The sequence below is a fragment of the Dama dama genome, chromosome 32 (assembly GCF_033118175.1).
Source record: "Dama dama isolate Ldn47 chromosome 32, ASM3311817v1, whole genome shotgun sequence".
Lineage (NCBI taxonomy): Eukaryota > Metazoa > Chordata > Mammalia > Artiodactyla > Cervidae > Dama > Dama dama.
The window spans coordinates 14,748,266-14,774,055 of NC_083712.1; the positions used below are offsets into that span (position 1 = coordinate 14,748,266).

Below are 25,790 nucleotides of genomic sequence, written 5' to 3' on the forward strand. Positions count from 1 at the left end.
ATCTAAAGTATCTCTGGGAAGGTAAGGACTCCCACCTCTCACGCTAAGTAAAGCGGCGCAAAGAGAAGCAACAGGGGAAACTGCCATTAGCACAGCATGCTTATGGTCAAGTCCCCAGTGGCAATGCTTAACGATTCATTGTAAACTGTTCACAGAGTCAATCCATTATGTGCTCTATCCAGGTTCTTTATGAGATCTAATGAAGCATATGGTGCCGTATATGTTAAACCATAAAACCAACTAAAAAATAGGATGGGAAATAATGTTGAATAACAAATGATTCTTTGAGAGTGAATATGAAATAATATTAAGAAAAATTATTAGAAGTATTAATATTTCAATATTCAATCTTTGCTGAAATAAAAATTATGAATTGATATGTTGAGAAAACTAATTGAGATGGAAGAAAGGCAACTGAATGCCATAAAAGATATAAAATAATATATTCATGGTTACTTTTTGATTTGGGCCAAAAATCTTAAGACTCAAATGTTTTTAGTTTTAACATCCATCTATGGATTTGCACACCTGATTGTATGAGTGTTAAATGTTGGTGGCATGTGTGTCTTTCCACAGAAAAACTTACTTTATATGGTAACCTATTTTGTCTATAACATAGGTTTTTGTGTTTCAGTTTAATTTTATTTTCATGGTGCATTTTCAAATTTGTCTTCTGTTTTATTTGATAGAGAAATATAACACATTTCACAAAAATTCTTTTAATCAACTGTGTTTACTTGGAAATAATTTTATGTTAGTAGAGGATGCAGAAAAAAGCAGATCAAAGTCATACTCACTGTGGTAGCGCTGCTGGCAGGGAGCGTCTAATAATTGAATGGACTTGTCTGTAAACATCCAGCTTAGACATGCATCGGCAGGAGGTGTGATTGGCAAAACTGATTGTTACTGGTTTGGGGCCTTGAGAGAGAGGCACTGTAATTTCAAACAACTACAAAGAAGAGACAAAAAGAAGAAAAATTATATAGATACTATAAAGCATTTCTGTGGTAAAAGCTGGAGCCCAAAAAGAGTGAGCTTAACTCTTTGTGATTAGGGAGTGCCACCTAATGTATGCAGGATGCTAAAGTTTTTTATGATTACAAGTAAAAACTGTTTTGTGTTGAATCAATATCCTTTATCAGAACAGTAAACAGTCCATGTGCTTATCTCATGCCACTACTATTAAGCATATTAGAATTTTGATAACCAACTAATGATTACAGAGATGTGACAGACAGACCAATGTGTTCCAGGAAGAAAGGATTGTCTCAGTCTTCTATTATTCCAGGGGGTTAAGAAATGGCACAGATATAAATATCTTTGTGGTGTAAGAGGAAAGCTATTGGCCACAAAACCTGGAATTGTTTGGTTAAGTCTTATTTTCTATAACCTGAGTATACACACACAAAATACCTAGATGTAAAATTGATTTTCATTCCAAATGAAAATCCAACTTCAAAGTAGCTTTACATTTTCTGATATATCTTATGAGTTTATTATGTTTAAAAGGAAGGTACATTCATTAATAGATAAAGCATCATTTCTGCTGTTTTGACAAAAGCATTATGAAAATATAAGCGTAGAATAGGGTAGGACATCATACATGAGGGTGGATTAGAGTATCAAATTTTGTTTAAAATCTTATTCTGAATGCCTTATTAATGGAGAAGTTCAGTTTTTCTCTTCCTTCCACAAAAACAATGTTTTAAGTTGAGTATACAAGTAAATTAGTGATTAAGTAAAACTAAGGATTTAAATCCCAAAGTTTCTTAAAATCTAAATTATGACCACTAATAATGGTAAAAGCAAAATCCTGGGCATTACCTGCTTGAAAATATCAGTTCATAGTAATTTAACTACAGTTACACCACATGTTATTTGGTATCTTTATGGACGTTTGAGTAGTGCTAAAAAAGACAACACACTCTAGAGGCTTGTGAATCCATCATCTTTTGCTGTAATTTCATGGCAACCGTTAAAGATCATGGCAAATATTTAGGGAATAGAATTAGTTGTCCATTTTGTTCATGCCTAGAGGGAGATTTATTGAAATGAAGTTTGAAGAATGAAATACGGAAATACCTAAATAATAAATGTACACTTTCTTCACTTGAAATGTACTTATTATATATTCATGTAAAACTTCAGCTACTTTCTTAGCATCAGCGCCTTGGACGAAGTTTTGGCACAGGCTCACATCCAGAGAGGGCACTTTATCAGCAACCACACTTATAAGTTGTGTGATCTTGGAAAAGTCACTTAAGCTTCTTGAAGCTGAATATTTCTTTTAAAATCAGTCAATTCAGGACAACATTTCACCCATTAATTCATGGGACTGTTTTAAAAATTATATAAACTCATGTATAAGATTGTGATATGTATTTTGATTGCTCTGTAGATGTGAGTTATTTGCATACATTCTCAAGAATTTAGATATTTTCCAGAGTACTTTACTCTGCACAGATGATCTCAACATACGATCTCAACATATCCCAGTATTATAATTTTGACCAGTTTCCTCTCTAAAAAGACATTTGTTTATGCAGTCTGGAGGAAACCTTTTTTTAGGTAAAATACCACATTGGCAGAAATCTTTTGCACTATGCTTAATTATTTTAAGAGAAGATAATTCTGTACTATCTATATATACTATAGTTCTTCTACTTATAATATCTCTGGACCCTACATTAGGAACCAGCATTACAGAAAAAATATAAAGTGGTTTAGAAAATAAACTCATTTAATTTTACTTAATTTTTATATTTACAAATTAATTAAACCCTGTCATAGTGGAAATGATAGGAAGATGTATAGGTCAGCTCACAAAAACCTAAGAATTTATGTCTAATTCTTCTGTACTCAGATATATGTACCCAGAGCTTAGGAGAGCCACTTAAAGGCCATTGGTATTAAGACTGGAATTAAAGTCTTGGACACTGATGATGACATTATTTGGTGAGATCATTCTGAATGAAAACAGAACATGTCTAATAATAGAAACCTGGGCAACAGGGAACATGTAAAAGATGAAAAAAGATACATGAACTAGTAAACATGCCTGGGAAGAATTATGACCTGACGTGGAGAACCAGAAGGGGGTACTGTTGAGTGGAGGGAAGTAAAAGAAAGAGAGGGGACTGTGTGTGTGAGAGTCAAACGTCCTCAAGTGTGATAAGGACTGAGCGGAGATAACTGGGTACCAAGGCAGCTCTGCGGGCTTTAGCGGGCAGGGGTCAAAAGGCAGGAGCAGGTGGGGATGGAGAAACAATAAAGGTTGCCTCATATGATTGGGGAGGGAGGGATCAGACATTTCAGACCACAAGGGCATTTCTGCTTAGAAAATGCATATAAAAAACACTGCAAGATCTGGCATTATCTCAAGTGACACAAGGCAGAACAAGGCCTGATAGTGAAGGATAAGGCACCATTTGAGATAACAGCTATTGCAGAAGAGTGAATGATGGTTTCCCAATCCCAGACCTCAGCCGCATCCTTCCTCCATTCAATGATTGTTGCAAAACCAGGTTCCACCCTGGCATGACCTCAAAGGGGAGAGAGCATTATGAGTGATCACATATAGACTTCAGCCATTCCTGGGTGGATAATATCCACAATCAGGATCCACCCCAAAGCACCAGGTGTGTACCAGGGAACATAAGACTGTTCTAGTGAGACAGAGATCAGTAAAATGCACATTGAGAAGCATCTTCTCAGTGAAGTAAGCCTGGCCCTATACTTTCAGAGGGTGGAAGGGATTCTGGTTGGTGAATAAACTAGCTATAAGGATAAAAGGACAGGTGAAGGGGCACTAAAAAAAAAAGTCACTACAAAGAACTGTGTATTTCCTGTAAATTAAAATTTTTCATAAGCATTAGAACTGTGGAGGAGTTTAGGAGAAGAAATTATTTATAATTAAGGAAAATAAAAATTTAGTTATTGAGGTTATAGGAATGTTTCTTGTTTGGGTCTACGTAGGTAATTGGCCAGTTGAATTAAGTTAATTTTATCAAAAGGAAGAAATAGGCTGAAAATTAAAGTAAAACACCTTTTCTTCTCTTGAAACACATTTTTCACCTCCAAATGTTGACCAGAGAGTTTTCAGGTGGTTTCCTTAATTCTCTACTTGACTGTGCCAGTGTGGAAAAAATTTAAGGGCCCGGAGAAGGATGGCTTTGACCAATATAAAAAGGAGAAAGATTTTTTGACAAGTAGTTTTATGCATCCGACAACTTTAGATAAAGCAGAAACATTCACTGAGATGTCCTGTAGGTGTGGGCATTGAGGAGCACTTGTACCTATGCCAGCTGAAGGTAACAGTTTTATCAATCCATGACTGAAAATCACGTTGAGCAAAGCTAACAATAAGAGCGAATTTGGAAAATAAATCTGTGTATGTATAATGAGAATAGGTTAGAATTATGAACATACCAAATAATTTACCGCAAATGCTGTTGGTAAACAAGAACCTGCCGTTTCATCCCTTTATGGAATCTCTGCCTGCTATTTATATAATGGCTGAAACCAACACTGACTATCATTTTCTTTCAAAAGAGTTAAGGTGTAGCCAAACACGTTAGTGTTTGAAACAATAGACTCTTTATACTTTAATACAATAAAAATCTTTGTACTATCGTTAGATTGTTTTGCGCTTTAATGTGTGCACAACAGTACTTTCTATTTTAAATTTAAACTCAGAGTGCAAAGTTTATGCACTATGTTCAGTTTTAGCTAATAATTCTATGAATATACATGTACCTAGTAAATACTAATTGATGATGATAATTATAACTTGGTATTTTGAATATGAGTTTCCCAAAATAGTTTGATGTCATATAGTGAATTGTTCTTGAATGATGGATGTTTAGCTTGTATATAATTTAGCATCTAAATAAAAATAAAACTCACCATGGGGATTGATGCTATACTATCAGTATATGCCTTTCATTAAGAGTCACTGGTTTGAATCCTCTATGACCCACCTCCCAGAATATTGGAAATAAAAGCAAAAATAAACAAATGGGACCTAATGAAACTTAAAAGCTTTTGCACAACAAAGGAAACTATAAGCCAGGTGAAAAGACAGCCCTCAGATTGGGAGAAAAATAATAGCAAACAAAGCAACAGACAAAGGACTAATCTCAAAAATATACAAGCAATTCCTGCAGCTCAATCCCAGAAAAATAAATGACCCAATCAAAAAATGGGCCAAAGAACTAAACAGACATTTCTCCAAAGAAGACATACAGATGGCTAACAAACACATGAAAAGATGCTCAACATCACTCATTATCAGAGAAATGCAAATCAAAACCACAATGAGGTACCATTACACGCCAGTCAGGATGGCTGCTATCCAAAAGTCTACAAGCAATAAATGCTGGAGAGGGTGTGGAGAAAAGGGAACCCTCTTCCACTGTTGGTGGGAATGCAAACTAGTACAGCCACTATGGAGAACAGTGTGGAGATTTCTTAAAAAACTGGAAATAGAACTGCCATATGACCCAGCAATCCCACTCCTGGGCATACACACTGAGGAAACCAGATCTGAAAGAAACACGTGTACCCCAATGTTCATCGCAGCACTGTTTATAATAGCCAGGACATGGAAGCAACCTAGATGCCCATCAGCAGACGAATGGATAAGGAAGCTGTGGTACATATGCACCATGGAATATTACTCAGCCATTAAAGAGAATTCATTTGTATCAGTTCTAATGAGATGGATGAAACTGGAGCCCACCATTATACAGAGTGAAGTAAGCCAGAAAGATAAAGACCAGTACAGTATACTAACACATATATATGGAATTTAGAAAGATGGTAACGATAACCCTATATGCAAAACAGAAAAAGAGACACAGATGTACAGAACAGACTTTTGGACTCTGTGGGAGAAGGCGAGGGTGGGATGTTTCGAGAGAACAGCATCGAAACATGTATATTATCTAGGGTGAAACAGATCACCAGCCCAGGCCGGATGCATGAGACAAGTGCTCGGGCCTGGTGCAGTGGGAAGACCCAGAGGAACTGGGTGGAGAGGGAGGTGGGAGGGGGGGATCGGGATGGGGAATACATGTAAATCCATGGCTGATTCATGTCAATGTATGACAAAACCCACTACAATATTGTAAAGTAATTAGCCTCCAACTAATAAAAATAAATGAAAAAAAAAAAAAAAGAGTCACTGGTTTGAGAAGATCAAAAGAATTTACATAAAGATGGCATTTAAACATGGATGGAAATTGAAAAAATTTTTGATTGTGTATTCAGTAAAACTGTAATAAACAAGAGGAAATGACAAACATTTCCAACTGAGAGGTCCTCATTTGCTACCAACTGGAATTCTTTAATAAGAATATTTAACGGTCCATTCCCACCAACAAGAATGGACTTCAAATAAAGCTTGAAACAATAGGTTGTTTACCCCAGGGTAGCAACAGTTGTAAAGCAAAAATTCCTATTTCTACTTCTCTTGCAGGCTATGTAAGAAAAAGGTATAGGATTTCCTTTCTTGAGAAGATCCTGGATTACAGGTTAGTACCAAATTCTAAAGAATGTTTGAATATTTGGCTACAAATATGACACACACACAAAATGGCTTCCTTTACAACATTCTTTTATCTCAGAATATGACCAGTTTCTCTTCAGAGACTAGTATCTCACTACCATATTTAATTTAAATATTCCAACTTTGAGCCTGTTAATTAAGTGCAGATACAATGTGTAGTCCCAGAAAGCATGGCTAATAACTGCAGAGAAAGAAAGTAAAGTCACTCAGTCACGTCCAACTCTTCGTGACCCCATGAACTGTAGCCCACCAGGCTCCTCCATCCATGGGATTTTCCAGACAAGAGTACTGGAGTGGGTTGCCATTTCCTTCTCCAGGGGATCTTCCTGACCCAGGGATCGAACCTGGGTCTCCTGCATTGTAGGCAGACGCTTTACCACCTGAGCCACCAATATGGCTTAAAGACTAATAACTGCAAAATCCAATAGAAAAACTACACAACATTTAAACAAATCATCCTCCAAATGGGAAAGAGGAAGACTGAGGGTTTATTTTTAACCTTTCAACTGAGTATATTAACCATATGGCCAGGTATCAAGAGGTTATGGAACTTAAGCTAGGTCTGGGAAAACAGCAGGTCCTTATTAGGACATCTGACACTGAATTCATTTTACATGTTTTTATACATAAAATGTCCATACAGTAATACAGTTAAAATAAAAGTGCCAATTCAGGAGTTTTAGAATTACTGAATAAAACTTGTGGACATGATCAGTACCTCAAGTTGGAAAAAAGTGTTATGTCGATGCATTAATTTTCTTCTGAAGGCAAATGGTATTCTTAAAGAAACTTCTGATAACTGGTATTATTGGTCTAGAGTTCTTTTCCCACATCTGGATAAAACCTGACTTCCAACAACTGTTCTTGCCAAATACTACTTAGCTAAAGATTCAAAACAAATTGCGTTCCACTTGTTAAATACATATGAATGTAATAAATAATCCTTCAGACTGCTAGTGTTCTGTTTAATTAATGGAAGAACTATCCCTGTCAGCAGTGCAAAATAATCCTTCTAAGTTTCACTCCACTGCTGCAGTTTACTTAGAATTAAGCGCCTTTTGCAGTGAAAGACAATTTTAGGAAACATTTACTTTAACTCCAACATATCTGTAGCAGCTTTGCTAATCTATATGCTTAACTTCTTTATAAAAACAAAAAAACAGAATGACTGTTTCTTTTTAAGATGGCAATATGGAATTTTAAATAATGTGGCTCTTGTACATGAGAATGAGGGAAGGAAGTTTAGCGCCCAGACTGAGCTTCTGTAGGCACGAATGAACACGCGTTGTTTCTTTGGTTCTAACTCCAAGATGTCCATGGGAAACCCATGGATTTAGCAATTCTTTTTTCATTCCTATCTTCAGTGAAGCTGCTTAATGACAATACCAACATTTAAATAACTTTTTATCCAAATGTTGGCTCGAAAGCAGATGCCTTTTGCTTCTGCTTTTGCCATCAAATAATTTACATTCCGCAAAATCTGCTTTCTACTTTTTGGTTACGTGTCTTAAACATACAACTTCTCATGAGAAAATACACTTGAAGCATATGCTTAGGAGCGAGGTCAAGAGGACATCCGATCTGTGTAACTTTTCAAACTTGCTTAGATATTATTTGGGAAGGACTCTGAAGCAGTTGTTATCGATTAGCTCGCTCTGGAATGCTTAGTGCATGTGGTTTTACTTTTCAGCTCACGGCTGGCTTCCTCACACATGCTGATAACCTGCCCTTCGTGAAGCACCGTAAAAATGCTCTATAAAGTTTCTACTAAAAACTTGGGTTGTACATTACTTAAGGTACAGTTTATATGATTCTAGTTGGTGATTTGGTGCCAAAAGATGTCTGGAATTCCTGTAATGAAACAAAAACTGTTTTTTTCCTTCAGAAAATACCAGTAAGAAACTTCCTTTTATGCTTGAAAACAATCATCACATGCTCCCATTTATTCTACTCTGAAAATACCAAAAAACATAATTACATTAGCAAAAATGTCAAAAACAGAAACAGTGCCTTCAGTAGTCTCACGTCTTGCTCTCCTTGGCTTGTGAACCTTCTTGATAGGAACCACATAGTAGGTGCTTCACCACACTTGCTTAATTGAATTAAAATTCAAAGTTTTCCTTTTAGTATAAAAAAAATCTGAGTGGATTCTTCAGGTTGGAGAAGAGCATGAAGTTACAAAACCAAAGAGAGAAATAGATGGGACTATCAACAACTGAATATTGGCTATCCCTCGGCATTGGCTTTCAATCTTCCCTCCTGATATAAGAATTTTCTAAGCAGTAACAACAATATCAAGGCTCCAAGAAACATTCATCAATGTGAGGTTTCTTCCCAGATCTATAGCTGAAGATCCAATCACTGCTGTAGGATTCTAAAATTACATGCCCCATCTCCCTCTGGTATCTCCACCTACTTACCACTCAGATGCTTCAAAATAAGCCTATTTAAAACTCCACCTTTGACCTCAAATCTGTTCCCTTTTATCTAAGGATTTATTCTATTGAGTGCCCAGTGTTTACCGCATACCAACTTCTGCACTGTTATGCCCCATAGTGATAACCAAACACAGTCTTTGCTTTCTTAGGGTTTAGAGAATGGGAGGTAAAATGATTTGACTGATAAGGTGATGACTCTATGTTGGGTGAGTGATAAAGGCTGCTCCTGAAGCATAGGACAGGATGCTGTGAAGGTGACATTTATGTCCAGGCTGAGGTTGAGTAGAAATTAGCTAGATAAGTGGGGATATGGAGTGGTGTGTAAGGAGATGTTTCAAACACAAAGACCAGTTTACCTATACATTTGCTGTATGCTGGCTCAGCGTGAATAAGCAATGTTACTGGAGAGTTTTGAGCAGTGTCAGATTTATCATTTAGAAAGAAGAAACACTGCTACAATGTGGCAAGGGGATTGAAGGGAAGTAGGAAGGGGGCTTTGACATTAGTTTGCAGCTGATCCACGCGTAATGGTCCAGGTAACGGATGGATGTGGTCCAGACCAGAGTGAGGTCAGCACATTAAAGGCACTGACGGGTCCCAGAGATCTTGGAAAGGTATATGAAACGCTGATTGGGCTTTTAGTGAAACGAAGAAAAATCGGGTCAGTCGACTAATAAAAGAATGGCATCATTTACTAAGACAGAATACTGAAGAAAGAAAAAGATTTATTGACTTGTTTATTTGTGAGGATGTGATTGAGGGCAGGGATAGGATGGGATCTGGTGTGAGACAGACTGACTCTGTCTGGGGGAAGCCCAGTCACGAGGTTGAGTAGGTTGTGGGGAAACCACGAGAGAAGTCTGAGGTAGAGATGGAGATTTGGGGGAGGGATCCCCAGAAGAGCAGAGAGAGAAGGTGAGGAAGGAGAGCATGTGCAGTCAGAGGAGGGTGCCCAGGGCAGGACCAAGAAGACTAAGTCTAAGTCTTAAGTCTAAGTCTTAAGACTAAGTCTCTTTCCCAACCGATTTCAAATTTTTAATTCCAAAATTCTGCAAATCTTTTAAAAATTGAAGTACTAAAGTGCAAATTACCCCACTATTTACAGTTACAAAGTTAAAAATTGCTGCTTTGCAGATCAGAATTTATAAGAATTGTGAAAAGTGATTATTGTAAGTATCAAGTCTATTGAAAAGGATCCAAACAAAATGGGAGAACAACATAAACCAACAACAATAAACCAGACAGACTTCAAAAATGGTATAGCAAATTCTGATTGTTTTTCCTGTGAGTAGATAACAGGGAGGAAGCCGGTAAAATGAATAGTAGCAACATCATAAATGTATCATAAAATACTCTTAAATTTTGTGAAGTCTGGAGGTCAAAGAAGGTGAAATACAGCCAGAACTATTTCCATATGATATAAAGTAGACTTAATTTCCTTCCAGGAAAAAGATACCATGTTTGATGTTTAAGTACTGAGGCTACTGGATCAAATTCTGTTTTATTTACACATAGCACTTAAACTTAGCAGTAAATGCTCTTAGCCCTGGAGACTTAGAATTTCTGAAGCCTAAACCCCTTTAAGGCCTCCAACGTGGCAGAGCAGTTTGTATGCTGTGTATATACATACTTGTCCGTACATAAATATCTTCACTCTGATACCAATTAGGTGAATATGTGACCTAAATAGACCAGTGACCTAATTAGAGAATAAATATGCACTGGTCACAGAAAACTACTAATGGTTTGTTGAAGACTAAATATATTTGTTTTACTTACTAACAAAGAATTGATTTTCTGTTTCCCAAATTCAGACTTTTACCTAAGGGACTCCAACTTGGCACACATGTAAACACATATTTAGTAAGCTGATAGTAAGAGAAATAGAATGTTGACTTTTGCTTGTATTAAATATAAATGGGAAAAAAAGGAGAATTTTCTCTCCTATTTGTTAAAGAAATAGATCTTTTCAAAAGATAGAGCTGCAATTTATAGTATACAATTTTGGTTGGTAAAAGAATCATTTAAAAATTACACAAGTGAGTTAATCAACTGTTTCAATATTCTTAATCATTAAGAAATTGTTTTAAAGTCTGATTGAACACTTAAGGATTAAGGGTCAGAGAACCAACTCCCTGAAACTGTAGGGCAAATGCTGTGGATGTGTCTGTGTTTTCATTTCTTTTCTGGTGAGAGGGTCCATGGTTTTGGGCCTCCTGTAAGGGGGTGTGCAGTCCCTCTGTGGTGGGCACCCAGATGATCAATGCATGAAATGGACCTGTTTTTCCCTCTGTGGAGGTGACAGACATTAATCAAATAATAATGACCCTATATTATAAACTATATGATTATAAGCTATAGTTGTTGCTTTGAAAGAAGAGTATTAGAAACCACAAAGAATTTTCAAGAATACTGAGTGTAACCAAGTCAGAAAAATCTCCCCCAGGACTTCCTGGAGCCACGCGATACTTGAGTTGAGGTCTGAGCAGCTGGTGTCTTAGCGGGAGGAGACTAGAAGGCCAGGGTGGCCCAGAGCTGTGTGCAAAGGTCTGGGGCAGAGGGCGATGGGGTCTCGGGAACTGAAGGAAGCTGACATCACGGGGACTACAGAGAGGGAGGTCAAGGCAGAGTCGTGTTAGAGCATGCCGTGGAGGAAGGCAGAGGAAGTGATAGAGAATTTGGTCTCATTCTAGGAGCAATTGGGAATCGCTGAAGGCCTCTTACTCTGGAAACCAATAGCATCAGTCTTGTGTGTCTGAAAATATCCTTGGGGCGGTGTAGAGGATGGATAGGAAGCAGGGATGGGGAAGCAGGGAGAGCAAGGAGGATGGTGTTTCCTAAGCTGGAAAGAGCATCAGAAGTGTCTTGGATGACAGACATGCTGCTGGGCATGGGGACTCGAGACTTAACATCTGATTTGGTGACAGTCCCGTCATGGACGATTTCCTTCTTTCTGACTAGAGAGGACATCATGCAGTGAGAAGGAAAACCAGAAGACCAGGTGCTTTTTACAGCACTGTTGTTGTTTGGGGCTAGTTTGGTGTCGCAGAGAAAAAGCCTGACTGAGGAACTTTACACAAAACGTTGGGCACTGGTATCTACAGAAGATATATTTTGAACTATTTAATGTAAATATTAAAGTAATCATTAATGTTACTCTATAAAGCTTGAGACATTGTAAAACCAGATTCATTTAAAACACTGTCTCTAACACATAGTAGAAGAATCTGTGGGGGATTAGTAATGAAACAACATGGAACAACAGACTGGTTCCAAATCGGGAAAGGAGTATGTCAAGATTGTATATTGTCACCCTGCTTATTTAACTTACATGTGGAGTACATCATGAGAAATGCCAGGCTGGATGAAACACAAGCTGGAATCAAGATTGCCGGAAGAAATATCGATAACCTGAGATATGTAGATGACACCACCCTTATGGCAGAAAGTGAAGAGGAACTAAAGAGCCTCTTGATGAAAGTGAAAGAGGAAAGTGAAAAAGTTGCCTTAAAACTCAACATTCAGAAACTAAGATAATGGCATCCGATCCCATCAAAGTAAAGTGAAGTCGCTCAGTCATGTCCGACTCTTTGCCACCCCATGGACTGCAGTCCACCAGGCTCTCCGCCCATGGGATTTTCCAGGCAACAGTACTGGAGTGGGTTGCCATTTCCTTCTCCAGGGGATCTTCCCGACCCGGGGATCGAATCCAGGTCTCCCGCATTGTAGGCAGACGCTTTTACCGTCTGAGCCACCAGGGAAGCATCACTTCATGGCAAATAGATGAGGAAACAATGGAAACAGTGAGAGGTTTTATTTTCTTGGGCTCCTAAGTCACTGCAGATGGTGACTGCAGCCATGAAATTAAAAGATGCTTACTCCTTGGAAGAAAAGCTATGACCAACCTAGACAGCATATTAAAAAGCAGAGACATTTCTTTGCCAACAAAGGTCTGTCTAGTCAAAGCTATATGATTTTTCTAGTAGTCATGTATGGACGTGAGAGTTGGACTATAAAGAAAGCTGAGTGCCAAAGTATTGATGCTTTTGAACTGTGGTGTTGGAGAGGACTCTTGAGAGTCCCTTGGACTGCAAGGAGATCCAACCAATCCATCCTAAAGGAGATCAGTCCTGAACTGGAAGGACTGATGTTGAAGCTGAAACTCCAATACTTTGGCCACCTGATGTGAAGAACTGACTCATTGGAAAAGACTCTGATGCTGGGAAAGACTGAAGGCGAGAGGAGAAGGGGACGACAGAGCATGAGATAGTTTGTTGGCTTCATCGACTCAACGGACATGAGTGTGAGCAAGCTCTAGGAGTCGGTGATGGACAGGGAGGACTGGCGTGCTGCAGTCCTCGGGGTCACAAAGAGTTGGACACGACTGAGCGACTGAACTGAACTGAGTAATGAAAAGTAGCCTTGGATGTTGTCAACTCTTAACTTATTTTCACCAAATAAGTAAATGAACTATTCAAAAAACAGGAATTTCCAGAAGTGAACAAAAAATTCCAATACTAAAATGGCTGTCATTCAAATCTATATGATATAAGCAGTTAAAAAATAAAATTTCATCAACTAAATCCAATCAGACAGTTCTAAAATGATAAATTATGAGCTCTTAATAGATATATTTTGTTTTACTTGGTAATATAATTCTTCAAAAATCTATTGTTTGAGTGTATTGCATATCATCCCAATTTTAAAAGAGACATAGCCCTTTGTTCTTTGGAAAACTCAACTGGTATATCAAGGCCTTTTAAAAAAAATCAACGCAAGTTGATATTTCATTTAAACCAAGCACCATAGTAATAAACGATATTGTCTAGGATGCATATCATACCACTTGACTGAAGTATTTTAAAATATACACAACTAAAGGTATTCAAAAAATGTTATTTTACAATAATTCCTAAATCCCTCATGTTTATTTTCTGTAACTTTAAAAAAAGTCAACATGTTGTTTTCATCTGACTCAGAAGACCAAAATTCCTTTTAAATAAGAGTTTAACCTGAATATAAAAACAGCATTAATCTTAATATCTTTTAAAAATCAATACTATCTTTTGGAGAATATGCTACTGTCATTAATTTCTTCCATTAGATTTGTAAAAAAGTGGCTTTGATGCCACTATATAAACAGAGTTCATAAAATATCAGTTACTTTTTTGGTGATAGTCTCTCATCAAAAACACAACTATTGAAAAATTAACTTCATTCCTCACAGACAACAGAAGCAGCTCTGAATTGAGCTAATTTATTTTTAAAATCTTTTTCTTTTGCTGGGGACCATTTTTAAAGACTTTATTGAGTTTGTTACAATATTGCTTCTTTTTTTTTTTTATGTTTTAGTTTTTCGGCTGCAAGGCATGTAGGGTCTTAGCTCCTGGACTGGGGATAGAACCTGGGCCCCCCTGTGTTGGAGGGCAGAGTCCCAGCCACTGGACCCCGGGAGTCCCTGAACTAAGTGCCTTGGGCGGGAGCAGAGGTGAAGCCAGGCACGGGGGCCTGCCGGAGCCGCACACCTACCGTCTTGCTGAGGTAACTTGTGCTGGTGTTCATGCACTGTTGCCCCTCGCTGTTGCAGCAGCCCCCACATCTGTAGACGGACACACATGGAGGTTTAAAGAAGGTGTTTGTTGCTGCTCCAAACTCCTTCCCCACATCTATACACACCTCCCGTGGCATGCATTGAGTCTTTCTCCACTCATTATCAATACCTGTCGGGTCACAGGGAAGGCCGTAAGTTACACAGATGCCAAGGTGGAAAAACCCACAGCAGTTGGAAGTCACTCACAATGGGTTGCAGAGTTAAGATTTAGATATAATACTTTAAAGAAAGTTGACAGGATCCTACATTGCCCTGTGAACTGGAATATGATATGGTCTTTAACAGAGCAGCTAAAGGTCTTTTCTATTAAAAAAAAAAAACAAAAAAACAAAAAAACTAATGTCTAGTACCATGTAACAAGCTACAATTAGTGTTATGCTTCCTTACAATTAGAATGGATTCTACAGTACTTTACTTGTCCATGTGTGCTCATTCATGTCCGACTCTTTGTGAATCCATGGACTTAGCCTCCAGGCTCCTCTGTCCATGGGGTTTTTTCAGGCAAGAATACTGGAGTGGGTTGCCATTTCCTCCTCCAGGGATCCTCCCAACTCAGGGATCGAACCCTTGTCTCTTGGCTCCTGAACTGGCAGGCGGATTCTTTACCACTGAGTCACCTGGGAGATCCCTGAAAATTTAACATATAGATGTTTATAAAACCCATGGAAATAGAATCATACTCATTTGCTATTACATGTAGTATTTTTAATGTTGCAAAGCAAATATAAACAATGTGTTTAATTTCTCTTTTTAAACTGAGTTGTGAATGAGATGATGGCTTTGGTTTTGGAAACTCATTTTTAGACTGGTGACCATGTCTTGGGGATAGCTACTTGAAATGAGAAGGTACTTTCTAGTAATGGGGACATGTATCCTGAACAAAGTTTTTTTTTCAGGAAAAGTCAAAGCTTCCTATTCCTTTCATGCTTTCTCTTGGAATTCTGTTTCCAGTGAGTTGGCGCTTTACCTATGGCACTGTTGACTCTTTAAAGACCGCATTACAGATGATGTACTTCTTAAATGTTCTAGTTTATTTTTCTCCTATTTCCCCTAAAATAAAGTGTCTAGAAAAACAGATATAAACTATGGGTTATTCAATCATGAAACCATTTTTGTTTGCTTTTGTTCTCAAAATAATTTTCAATCTCAAGCCTTTATAGCAGTTAATATCTAAGAACTGAAAGGAGTTCAGTTCAGTTCAGTTCTTTTTTAAGTAGTCCAACAAGAGACCCCCTGGGGGTCTACGCCACTTTGTGCAACACCATAATTTTTTGTGACTGCTGCTTAGAGATCACTCACTAACTTTACCAAAGCCCAGCTCTCAAGTTAAGTTCCACCTAAAGCAACAAGAAACAAATAGCAGTTGACAAGATGATTTTGGATGATGTAGAAAGTAAACATCTCTATATCCAAAGCAAAAGAAAAGTTATGTGCAATTAATTTTTGTGATCTAGAATGTTTAAGTGATTGAAGTGTTATAGTGTATAAAATTCGTTTGTATGTTTTAAAATTTTTCTGATGGGGTATCATGTCAATTTTAAAAAAAATTACAGTGTGTTGATATGCATGCACCGGTCTTTATTTTTCAAGAAACCACTTTAACCACTCACAGTGAAATCTTAAAATTCTGTATTTGGAAAGTAACTCTTCATTTTCTGTTTTACTTTTGGCCTTAAAGGTATTCAGTGGTATTACAAATGCTGAAATTAAAGGATCAGAATGGCAATTTGCACTGGGCTGACACATGAAGCTTATGATATACTTTCTTTTCCCATACTTACTTCTTAAGATCTCTGTATTATAATGTGCTGCAGCAAATTTTAGAGTCTCTCCTGTCCTTGTGTTGGTGTTAGCCTGTTCCTTACTGTGTTCCCAGCCCCCTCTCCTTAGCTGACACTTGTACATTTTCCAGTATTCGGGGTAGAGCACAGTCATCAGTTCATCCACACTGGACACTGCCCGCAGCTGCTCCTCCATTTCTTTGCCTGCATAAGCCTGTGGAAGAAGAACGCAACACGGTACTTCTCAGATTAAGGAAACAGATGCACTAGAAAACTCTCAGGCTTGTTTGATATATATATACGTGTATATACATATATATATATATATATATATATATATATATATATATATATATAAAATACATGCTACATTTCTATTAAAATATTATTTGTTTCCCCCAAATTGCTTAACTTTTCTTGGTAAAATTACATTCATCTTTTAATTTGAATCAATAACACAATTTAAATGAAATTTAATATCACAATTAAAATATAAAATACACATTTGGTCATTAGGATAGAAAATTTCAAGGCACAATTTTTAAAATAATTTCTAAAGTAGCTTATTTTATCATTGTTTTACAAAGTTGATGAATGTGCAAGTTTAAAAGTTATCTAAGCTTCTATTACCTTCCAACATAAATAAGATGAGATCAAAATCCAGTCTATGATAAGTCTTTGTTTCACTTTTAGTTATTAACATCAATAAAACATAATTAAGCACGAGGTTTGAAATTAGGAATTTTAGTTTATGAAAACTATTTTAGAACAAAAGATCCCATGAAGAATGAGATTTCAATAACAGAATCACAATAAGGTTTACATTTTGGTGGAACCTTCCAGTATTTCCAAAAACTCTGATCATCAAGATTTATTCTGCCAGTAAAAAGACATGATACGATAGCTCAGAGAACATGAATTCGGCTAATTAGTTAACTGTCTATATTGGTGTATTCAATTAAGTAGAACATTCCAAGTTATATTCAAGTAGTTACCATATCAAAAAAAAAATTCCTTTTTCTTTTTTTTCCTAAATTATTACCTTGAAACTATGGAAAATGGACATTGTTTAACTTTATATGCAAAGTGAAATACAGCATCAAATGTTTATTTTTATATTTCCATGATTATCCCATCTTAAGTCTAAACGTATAATTAAATACTTTGGACATTAAGCCTCAAATTTAAGCTCCATAGGAATCAATCTGAGAGGTGTTAAAAATAGAGGTACTTGCCCCCCACCTCCCCTGCCAGGTATCTTGTATGACACCAGGAATCTACATTCCAACAAGTTACAGACTTTCTTTTCTAATTTCTGAAGTACAAAATTAATTTATTTGCTTTAAAAATCAAAATACAGTTAAACTGAAAGTCTTTTCACCACCATTTTTCACACTCCAAATTATTCTGATGTAGGTGGTTTTTGTACTACATTTTGAGAAACATGGTCTAAGATAGATTTCTTACATTATCACAGAGACTCGTAGGCAGTAGCTTATGAAACGGGTTCCTTCCTATTAGATAATAAAACTGGTCATGCAGTTCAGCACTTCCCCTTTCCTCACTGTTGTGTGAATTGAGCATATTAATTAATCTCTTTAAGCCTGTGTTATAAGAGTATTGATGGTAATCCATGGCTTTCTAGAAGACTAAAGGGTGATACACCGGACAGTTATACAAAATACACCTCTACTGAATAGATCAAGAGTCAGGGGGACTGGAGACCTTAGCTTACACAAAAGTGACAAACTATCCTTGCACAGTCTCCCAGTTAAACGTGTATGAAATATCTTTCTCAGGAAAATGTCAGATGAGACACAAGATTCAAGAATCATCAACATCTCAGAATCTTAAAGGATTACTATTGAAGAGAAAGATGATAAAATACATGGGTATATCTGTGGTCACTGACACCTGGAGGCCATGTCCCGGGTGGGGTTCTGTTTGCCTGTTTGCCTGACTAGCCCTGGAACCCCCAGAGTAACGTGAGACTGGGTAACTGGTGGGTCCCAGGGCCCTGGGGGACTTCCCCCCATGACTCAGCTGGAATCAAAGCCAGGCTGTGACCTAACCTGGTCACATGAGTCTCACAAGAAACAGGCAGGAATGTTCTCTTTACCAAAAGGAGCTGCTTATACAATACCGACATTGTGTGACCTGGTGAAAGGTACACACCAAACTCCTGCTTGAGAAGGATGCTGGAGAGGGCTTTCAACTAAGTATTATGTGAAGTTTCATGGCAAATCACTTTTGTACTTCAAAATTTAAAAAGAAAAATAACTCTAACAATAATTACATCTGTAAGAGAATACAACTGATTACCCAATAGAGAAACAGAAGAAAAACATAAGCATATAACTCACAATAGAGAAAATGCAGTATAAAAAATGAAAAAGATACTAGAAAATAAAAGTTACCCTATTTACCCTATTTATACTCTTAGATTGAAAAAAGGCCTTTCTAGAAGTGAATAGGAAAATAAAATGTAAACTATTTTTATGGTAGAAAACACTGTAAACAAAAGACAGACAATAAAGTAGAAAAATCATTGGCAATACACATGACAGATAGAAAAGGGCTAATATTCTTAAAATATTATATGAACATGTTATTAAGAAAATATAAGCAGACACTTCAACAGAAAAATGGACAAAGTACTTGAACTGCATATTCACAGAGAGTAAATACAATTAATGTGTACTTGGTGACAGCAGAAGTGAAGAAAACTAGCATCTCTTTCGGTCCTGGTGAGGGTATAAATTTGTACAGCTATTCAAGGAAAATGTGCTATTTCAACTTGAAAGACCTTAAAAACAAGCTCCATTTTAGACAGCGAATGCACTTTGGAATTAAATTCCCTGTCTAACAGGGGTGATAATATAATTATCAGAAATATGTGCCAGAAATATGCACATATTTATCATGAGGCTGTCTATGATAGCGAATATAAAAAAGAGCTTTACATACAATGATTAGGAATTGATTGAATAACGTACAATACAAACAGAAACTAGTGTAGAAAGTAATGTCACTATAAAGTGATGATATGGATATGTAATCTAGATGTGAACAGAGGCTTATAATACAGTCTATGAAAATGGAGAAAACACAGCTTATATATAATATACCCCTATACACATTGTTCATATATGTACAATTTTTATTTCAGAAAACAATATATCTAGACAGATTGCCTGCATGTGTATATGTGTTCTCAAGAGTAAAATATATGTGACAAAAAAGTTATCTTCTTCAAGTTGTAAGATTAAGTTAATTATGATGTTCTTTATATATTTCTATGGCTTCCCAGGTGGCTCAGTGGTAAAGAATATGCCTGCAATGCAAGAGACATGAGTTCAATCCCTGGGTCGGGAAGATCCCTGAAGTAGGAAATGGCAATCCACTCCAGTACTCTTGACTGGGAAATCTCATGGAGAGAGGAGTCTGGGGGCTAGAGTCTGCGGGGTCACAGAGAGTCAGACATGATTTAGGGACTAAACAACAGCAAAAATATTTCTACATTTTAAAATTTAAATTTTAAATGTAAAGCTTTATTATCTGAATAAAAATGTAACAGTAATCATCTCTAAGCATGTTGGAAGGCTATAGTATTTGCTCTCATTTCAGCCTTTCATTTACTTCACTCTTCTAATATCTGCACAGACCATGCCTTTGATATACTGTTTGATTTAAAACAAATCCACTTTTGGGACTAGAGCCCCTCAATACATAATATAACTTTATAAGACCAAAAAACCATTGGCAAAAGCAGAAGCTATCACAGGCAAATGTTATAAAAAAGCTTGATACTGAGTAATTTACTTACTTATTCCCACTAGATTTTAGTTACCATATTTGCATGGAAGAAAAATAAGCTGTAGTATCAAAAGATCCAGTTATTCATGTTGGCTGCAGACCTTTTTTTTTTAACTGTAAGTTTAAGTATATATATATATAGTTAATTGATTGATGACTGCTTTACAATGTTGCTTTGCTTTCTGTCATACATCAACATAAATTAACCATAGGTGTACATATGTCCCCTCTTTCTTGAATCTCCCTCCCACCTCCTGCCATTCCCCACCTCTCTGGGTTATCACAGAGCCCCAGTTTGAGTTCCCTGAGTCATTCGGTAAATTTCCATCGGCTACCTCTTTACATATGTTAGTGTATGTGCTTCCATGCTGCTCTCTCCATTCATCTTACCCTCTCCCTCCTCACCCCAACCATTGTCCATCAGTCAGTTCCCTATGTCTGCATCTCCACTGCTGTTCTGTGAACAGGTTCATCAGTACCATCTGTCTAGATTTCATATATATGCATTAATATACGGCATTTGTTTTTCTCTTTCTGACTTACTTCATTCTGTATAGTAGGTTCTAGGTTCATCCACCTCATGAGAACTGCCTCAAACGTGTTCCTTTTTTTAGCTGAGTAGTATTCCACTGTGTATATGTACCACAGCTTCTTTATGCAGTCATCTGTCCAAGGGACATCTAAGTTGCTTCCATGTCCTAGCTATTTGTATATAGTGCTGCAATGAACATTGGGGTACACGTGTCTTTTTCAGTTTTGGTTTCTTTAGGGTATATGACTAGAAGTGGTATTGCTGGGTCACATGGTGGTTTTATTCCTAGTTTTTTTTTTTTTTTTTTTTTAAGAATCTCCATACTGTTTTCCATAGTGACTGTTTTCCATAGTTTCCTGCCAACAGTGCAAGAGTGTTCCCTTTTCTCCACATCCTCTCCAGCATTTATTGTTTGTGGATTTTTTGATGATGGCCATCCTGACTAGTGTGAAGTGATATCTCATTGTAGTTTTGATTTGCATTTCTCTAATAATGAGTGATGTTGATCATCTCTTCATGTGTTTATTAGCCATCTATATGTTTTCTTTGGAGAAATGTCTGTTTAGGTCTTTTGACCACTTTTTGATTGAGTTGCTTGTTTTTCGCTATTGAGTTGTATGAGCTGCTTGTGTATTTTGGAAATTAATTGTCAGTTGTTTCATTTACTATTCTTTTCTCCCATTCTGAAGGTAGTCTTTTCACCTTGTTTATATTTTCCTTTGCTTTGTGAAAGCTTTTAAGTTTCATTAGGTCCCACTTATTTTTGTTTTTATTTACATTATTCTAGGAGGTGGGTCATAAAGGATCTTGCTATGATTTATGTCATACAGTGTTCTGCCTATGTTTTCTTCTAAAAGAGTTTTATATTTTCTGGTCTTACATTTAGGTCTTTAGTCCATTTTGGGTTTATCTTTGTGTATGGTGTTAGGAAGTGTTCTAATTTCATTCTTTTACATGTAGTTGTCCAGTTCTTCCAGCACCACTCATTGAAGACACTATCTTTTACCCATTGTATATTCTTGCCTCCTTTGTCACAGATAAGGTGCCCATAGGTGTGTGGGTTTATCTCTGGGCTTTCTATCTTTTTCCATTGGTCTATACTTCTGCTTTTGTTCCAGTACCATATTGTCTTGATGATTGTAACTTTGTAGTATAGTCTACAGACTTTATTTTAATTGAGTAACATCAGATTTCATTCCTCTGAACCTCATTTTACTCCATAAATGCCAATAATGATATCTTCCTCATGGAGTTTTTGTGATGATTCAAATAGACCTTTAATATGAATGTATATTATACATTTGGTAGTTGGGAGTGGGATTACTTGTCATTTTACCATCTTTGGGGAGCAGAAGCACAGTACGGAGACTATGGTTTTAGATAAACTGAGTCTCAAACTGTAACTCTGAGTACTGTGCCAGCTCTAGGGCAGAACTTCTGTAGATCTGCCTTCTGCAATTTTGTTCTAAGTGAGTAGCGACCTAGATACTGAGTTGTTAAGCATTATAGTGCTTTCTGTGAATCCAGGAAGAACAAAATCTTGATAATAGATATTACCTGCTAACCATGGCACATTCACATTGATAGTTTATTTTCAAGAAGTAAAAGAGGCCCCAGCAACCTAGAATGAGTTCTGAACCAAGGAAACACTAAACTCCTTCAAGCAGAAGTTCTATCCATATGAAAAGCTGGTCCTTTGTCAATGCTTTCTTGAGTCTTTATGTTCACCAATGTTTTCCAGAATGCTGAGGTCATTTTCTTGAATATTAATATATTCCTTTTATTTTCCAAAGAGATTTGGTGTGTCTTAAAATAGTGTCTTACAAATGGATATTCAACTGTAATGGAAAACCTAACAGAATCTAAGAATGAATCCAATTTTGCATTCTGTCTTGGAGGCATCAATTAGGAGATTACTGTAATTACTCCTATGTATCGTCAGCAAGTCTACATTTGCAAACAATAACCCATGTGACGGTCATTGGAAGATTTTGAGATGCTGTGGCAATAAAAGCTGAGAGTGCAGTGTTGAAAGCAGAGCTACAACCAAGCATAAACTCCTTTGGTGATTCCTACAGCTAAAACACACCTCCTTCTTACTCTGCCAAGAGCCAGATGAAGCAAGGTCTCTGATTCTAGAAGTTACATGAGGAGAAAGAGCTTTGGGATTTTACCCACACTCTACAATTCTCTGTAACATAAGAATCATAATATGAAGTGAACACCTGAGATGATAGTGAAAGGAGGCTCTGATCAACTATATACACATAGTTGGTAAAAACTAGTTTTCCTCTTGCTGCTCTGTGCTCACTAGGAGTTGTTCAGAGGTAGGAAGAAGACAAAAGTGCATGTAGGTTGTCCTTCCTCCAAGACCTGAGTGATTCCAGAGAGTCAGTGAGAGGTGAAAGCCATAGCATTCATCTAGGATTGTTGGCGGTGGTCCTAGATTCGCCAGTGAGTGGAAATTAGCCGTTAATAAAACTACAGTCCCTTTGAACAGCAATCTTAATTACTAGGCTGTATATAAAGTAGGCATTCATTTAATCATTTTATGAAGTTAAAAATTCATGGGGAAATGCACATAATTACGGAAAATTTCCTTTCACCTAAAAGCATATACTCTTATCAAATATTCACAATCAGAATCAAAAGAATGGCAAGAGTCCATCAAAGAAAGTTTGACCATACTATTGGATTTTCATTAAGTGACAAAAGAAGGATCATAGGCAAATGTGATTAGTTGTTTAATATATCTATATTGGGAAGAGAGGGAGAAAGATTACTTAATGTTCAAACTAGAAAATAAGGGACACATATTTTTTCTTAAAGTGTCCATATGTCATTTTTAAAAGTCTGGCTCAAGTAAAATTTTATGTTTGAAATAAGTGTATATTTTCATGGACAAATTCATAAGATAAAGCAAAGGGAAGATGATGTGATTAAATTATCAGTTTAATAAGAAACCAACTAAAAAGTTTGGAAAGGAATTATTTGTCATATTAGTAATCGTGCACATCATCTCTTTGTCCTATGAAATCAAAATAGCAAACTAACATAAAGCAGTTATCAAGATCAAGAGCTTTACACTATTATTCGTCTTTCTTCCTTTCTTCTTTGAAAACAGGGTGTAATCGAATCAGTTGAATAAGTATTTGCATGGTGCATGCTAAGTTGTTTCAGTCGTGTCCGACTCTTTGGGAGCCCATGGACTGTAGCCCGCCAGCTTCTCTGTCCATGGAATTCTCCAGGCAAGAGTACTAGAGGGGGTTGCCATGCCTTCCTCCGGGGCGTCTTCCTGACCCATGGGTTGAACCGGCAACCCTGCAATGGCAGGGTTGGGTTCTTTACGACTAGTGCCACCTGGGAAGCTCTAGAATAATCGGTTAGTAAAGTTATTTATTCTGCCCCTAAAATAGCAAAGGAACGTGCTTGTGCACTCTTTCTTACCTAATTATGGCATTTATTAGGACAGATGAACCTGTGGATCATTCTGTTTCCTTTAGGTAACCACCCATTCTGGCAAAATTTATAAATTGTAAAAGTATGTTCTAATTATTTAAAGGCTTTAAAAACAACATTTGGGCTAAGTGGCATCCTGGAGAGGGTTTAGATTTGAGAAATTGTCCCATACATAGTTATATAAATCACTGTAAAAATCATTCTTTGGTAAAAGTCACAAATAATTCTGGAAAATCAAATGGCATCCTTCTAAGGAATAGAAGTTTGTAAATGTTTTATATGACCTTAGCAAATCATGTTACCTGATGTCTCAGTGAAGGTGTCAGGGTAGGGATTCTCTCACCCACAGGTCACCCATCATCTATATCTACACCAACCTGATGTGCCACAGATAGCTAACCCTGGAAGCACGTATTTAAATTTGAGTTTAATATTGGAAGTTGCTAATTGGGAGTTTTAACTTTTGCCTAATCCTCTGACCTTCTTATTGTAAGTGCTGAAAAACAGTGCCATAAAAAGAATGCATGCGTGCCTGCTCAGTCATGTCCGACTCTTTTGAAACTCCATGGATGGTAGCCTGCCAGGTTCCTCTGTTCATGGAGTTTTCCAGGCAAGAATACTGGAGTGGGTTGCCATTTCCTTCTCCAATAATAAAGAATGGATTCTTTAAAATCCATTACAGTAGCATAAGCTTTTTTAAAAAATAAAAATTACTTTTCTCGTTTACCAAATATATGAATTAAATAAAAAGTCAAATATTTGTTTCATTAAAATCTAAGTTAGACTCTTAGAAAATAGTTTAAACATTCATTTTTAATCATGTTATTTTTGAGACAACTTTCTCATGGCAGCGTAGACCATCTGACATGTCGGCATTATCAGCGCAATGGACATGATACTCTGTACACAGAAGCCTTGCACTGAACACTGAAAACCTCTTGCTTGTCTTTTGTTCTCAAATGAAATTGACTTTTTTCCCTTTAGGATGGTGAAAAGATTGCAAAAATATTAATTCCAACCCTTTTCCAGATACGATTGCAAAAATAGCAACAGGTAGTTCACATGAAGCCATATGTAGTGAATGCAATTACTGACTACTAAAGAAATGCCAAAAAACTAAAACTTACTATTCAAATAGGGCATCCCCGGTGGCTCAGTGGTAAAGAATCTGCCTGCAATGCAGGAGACACAGGAGACATGAGTTCAATCCCTGGGTTGGGAAGATCCCAAGGAGGAGGGCATGGCAACCCACTCCAGTATTCTTGCCTGGAGATTCCCATGGACAGAAGAGCCTGGCAGGTTACCGTCCATTGGATCACAAAGAGTTGGTCATGACTGAAGTGACTGAGCACACACCTATTCAAATATTCCTATATACATACTACAGAGAGTAGCTTTCAGCCAGCAATGATCTCTCTTACCCCAGCGTTATTTGGCAAAGCCTGAAGATTTCTTTGGGTTTTGGTAAATAGGCCAGTGTTTCTTTATAGTAAGTTTTTAATAAGTGAAGAAAATGATATTAAAAATATCCCAAGCCTGTGGTTTCCCATTTATAAATATAGATAATAAAATGTGTTGTGCAAAG

The 25,790-nt window shown here is 36.9% G+C and overlaps 1 protein-coding gene across 1 annotated transcript in view; it reads right to left on the minus strand.

The window, feature by feature from the left end:
* VEGFC (vascular endothelial growth factor C) overlaps window positions 1-25,790 on the minus strand; it is an 81,197-nt gene that overhangs the window by 10,760 nt on the left and 44,647 nt on the right. Inside the window, exons 2-4 of the mRNA XM_061134903.1 lie at window positions 16,399-16,612; window positions 14,536-14,726; window positions 798-949 (exon numbers count right to left, since the gene is read on the minus strand). Of these exons, the coding sequence (XP_060990886.1) occupies window positions 798-949; window positions 14,536-14,726; window positions 16,399-16,612 (557 nt within the window). The remainder of the gene's footprint in view (window positions 1-797; window positions 950-14,535; window positions 14,727-16,398; window positions 16,613-25,790) is intronic.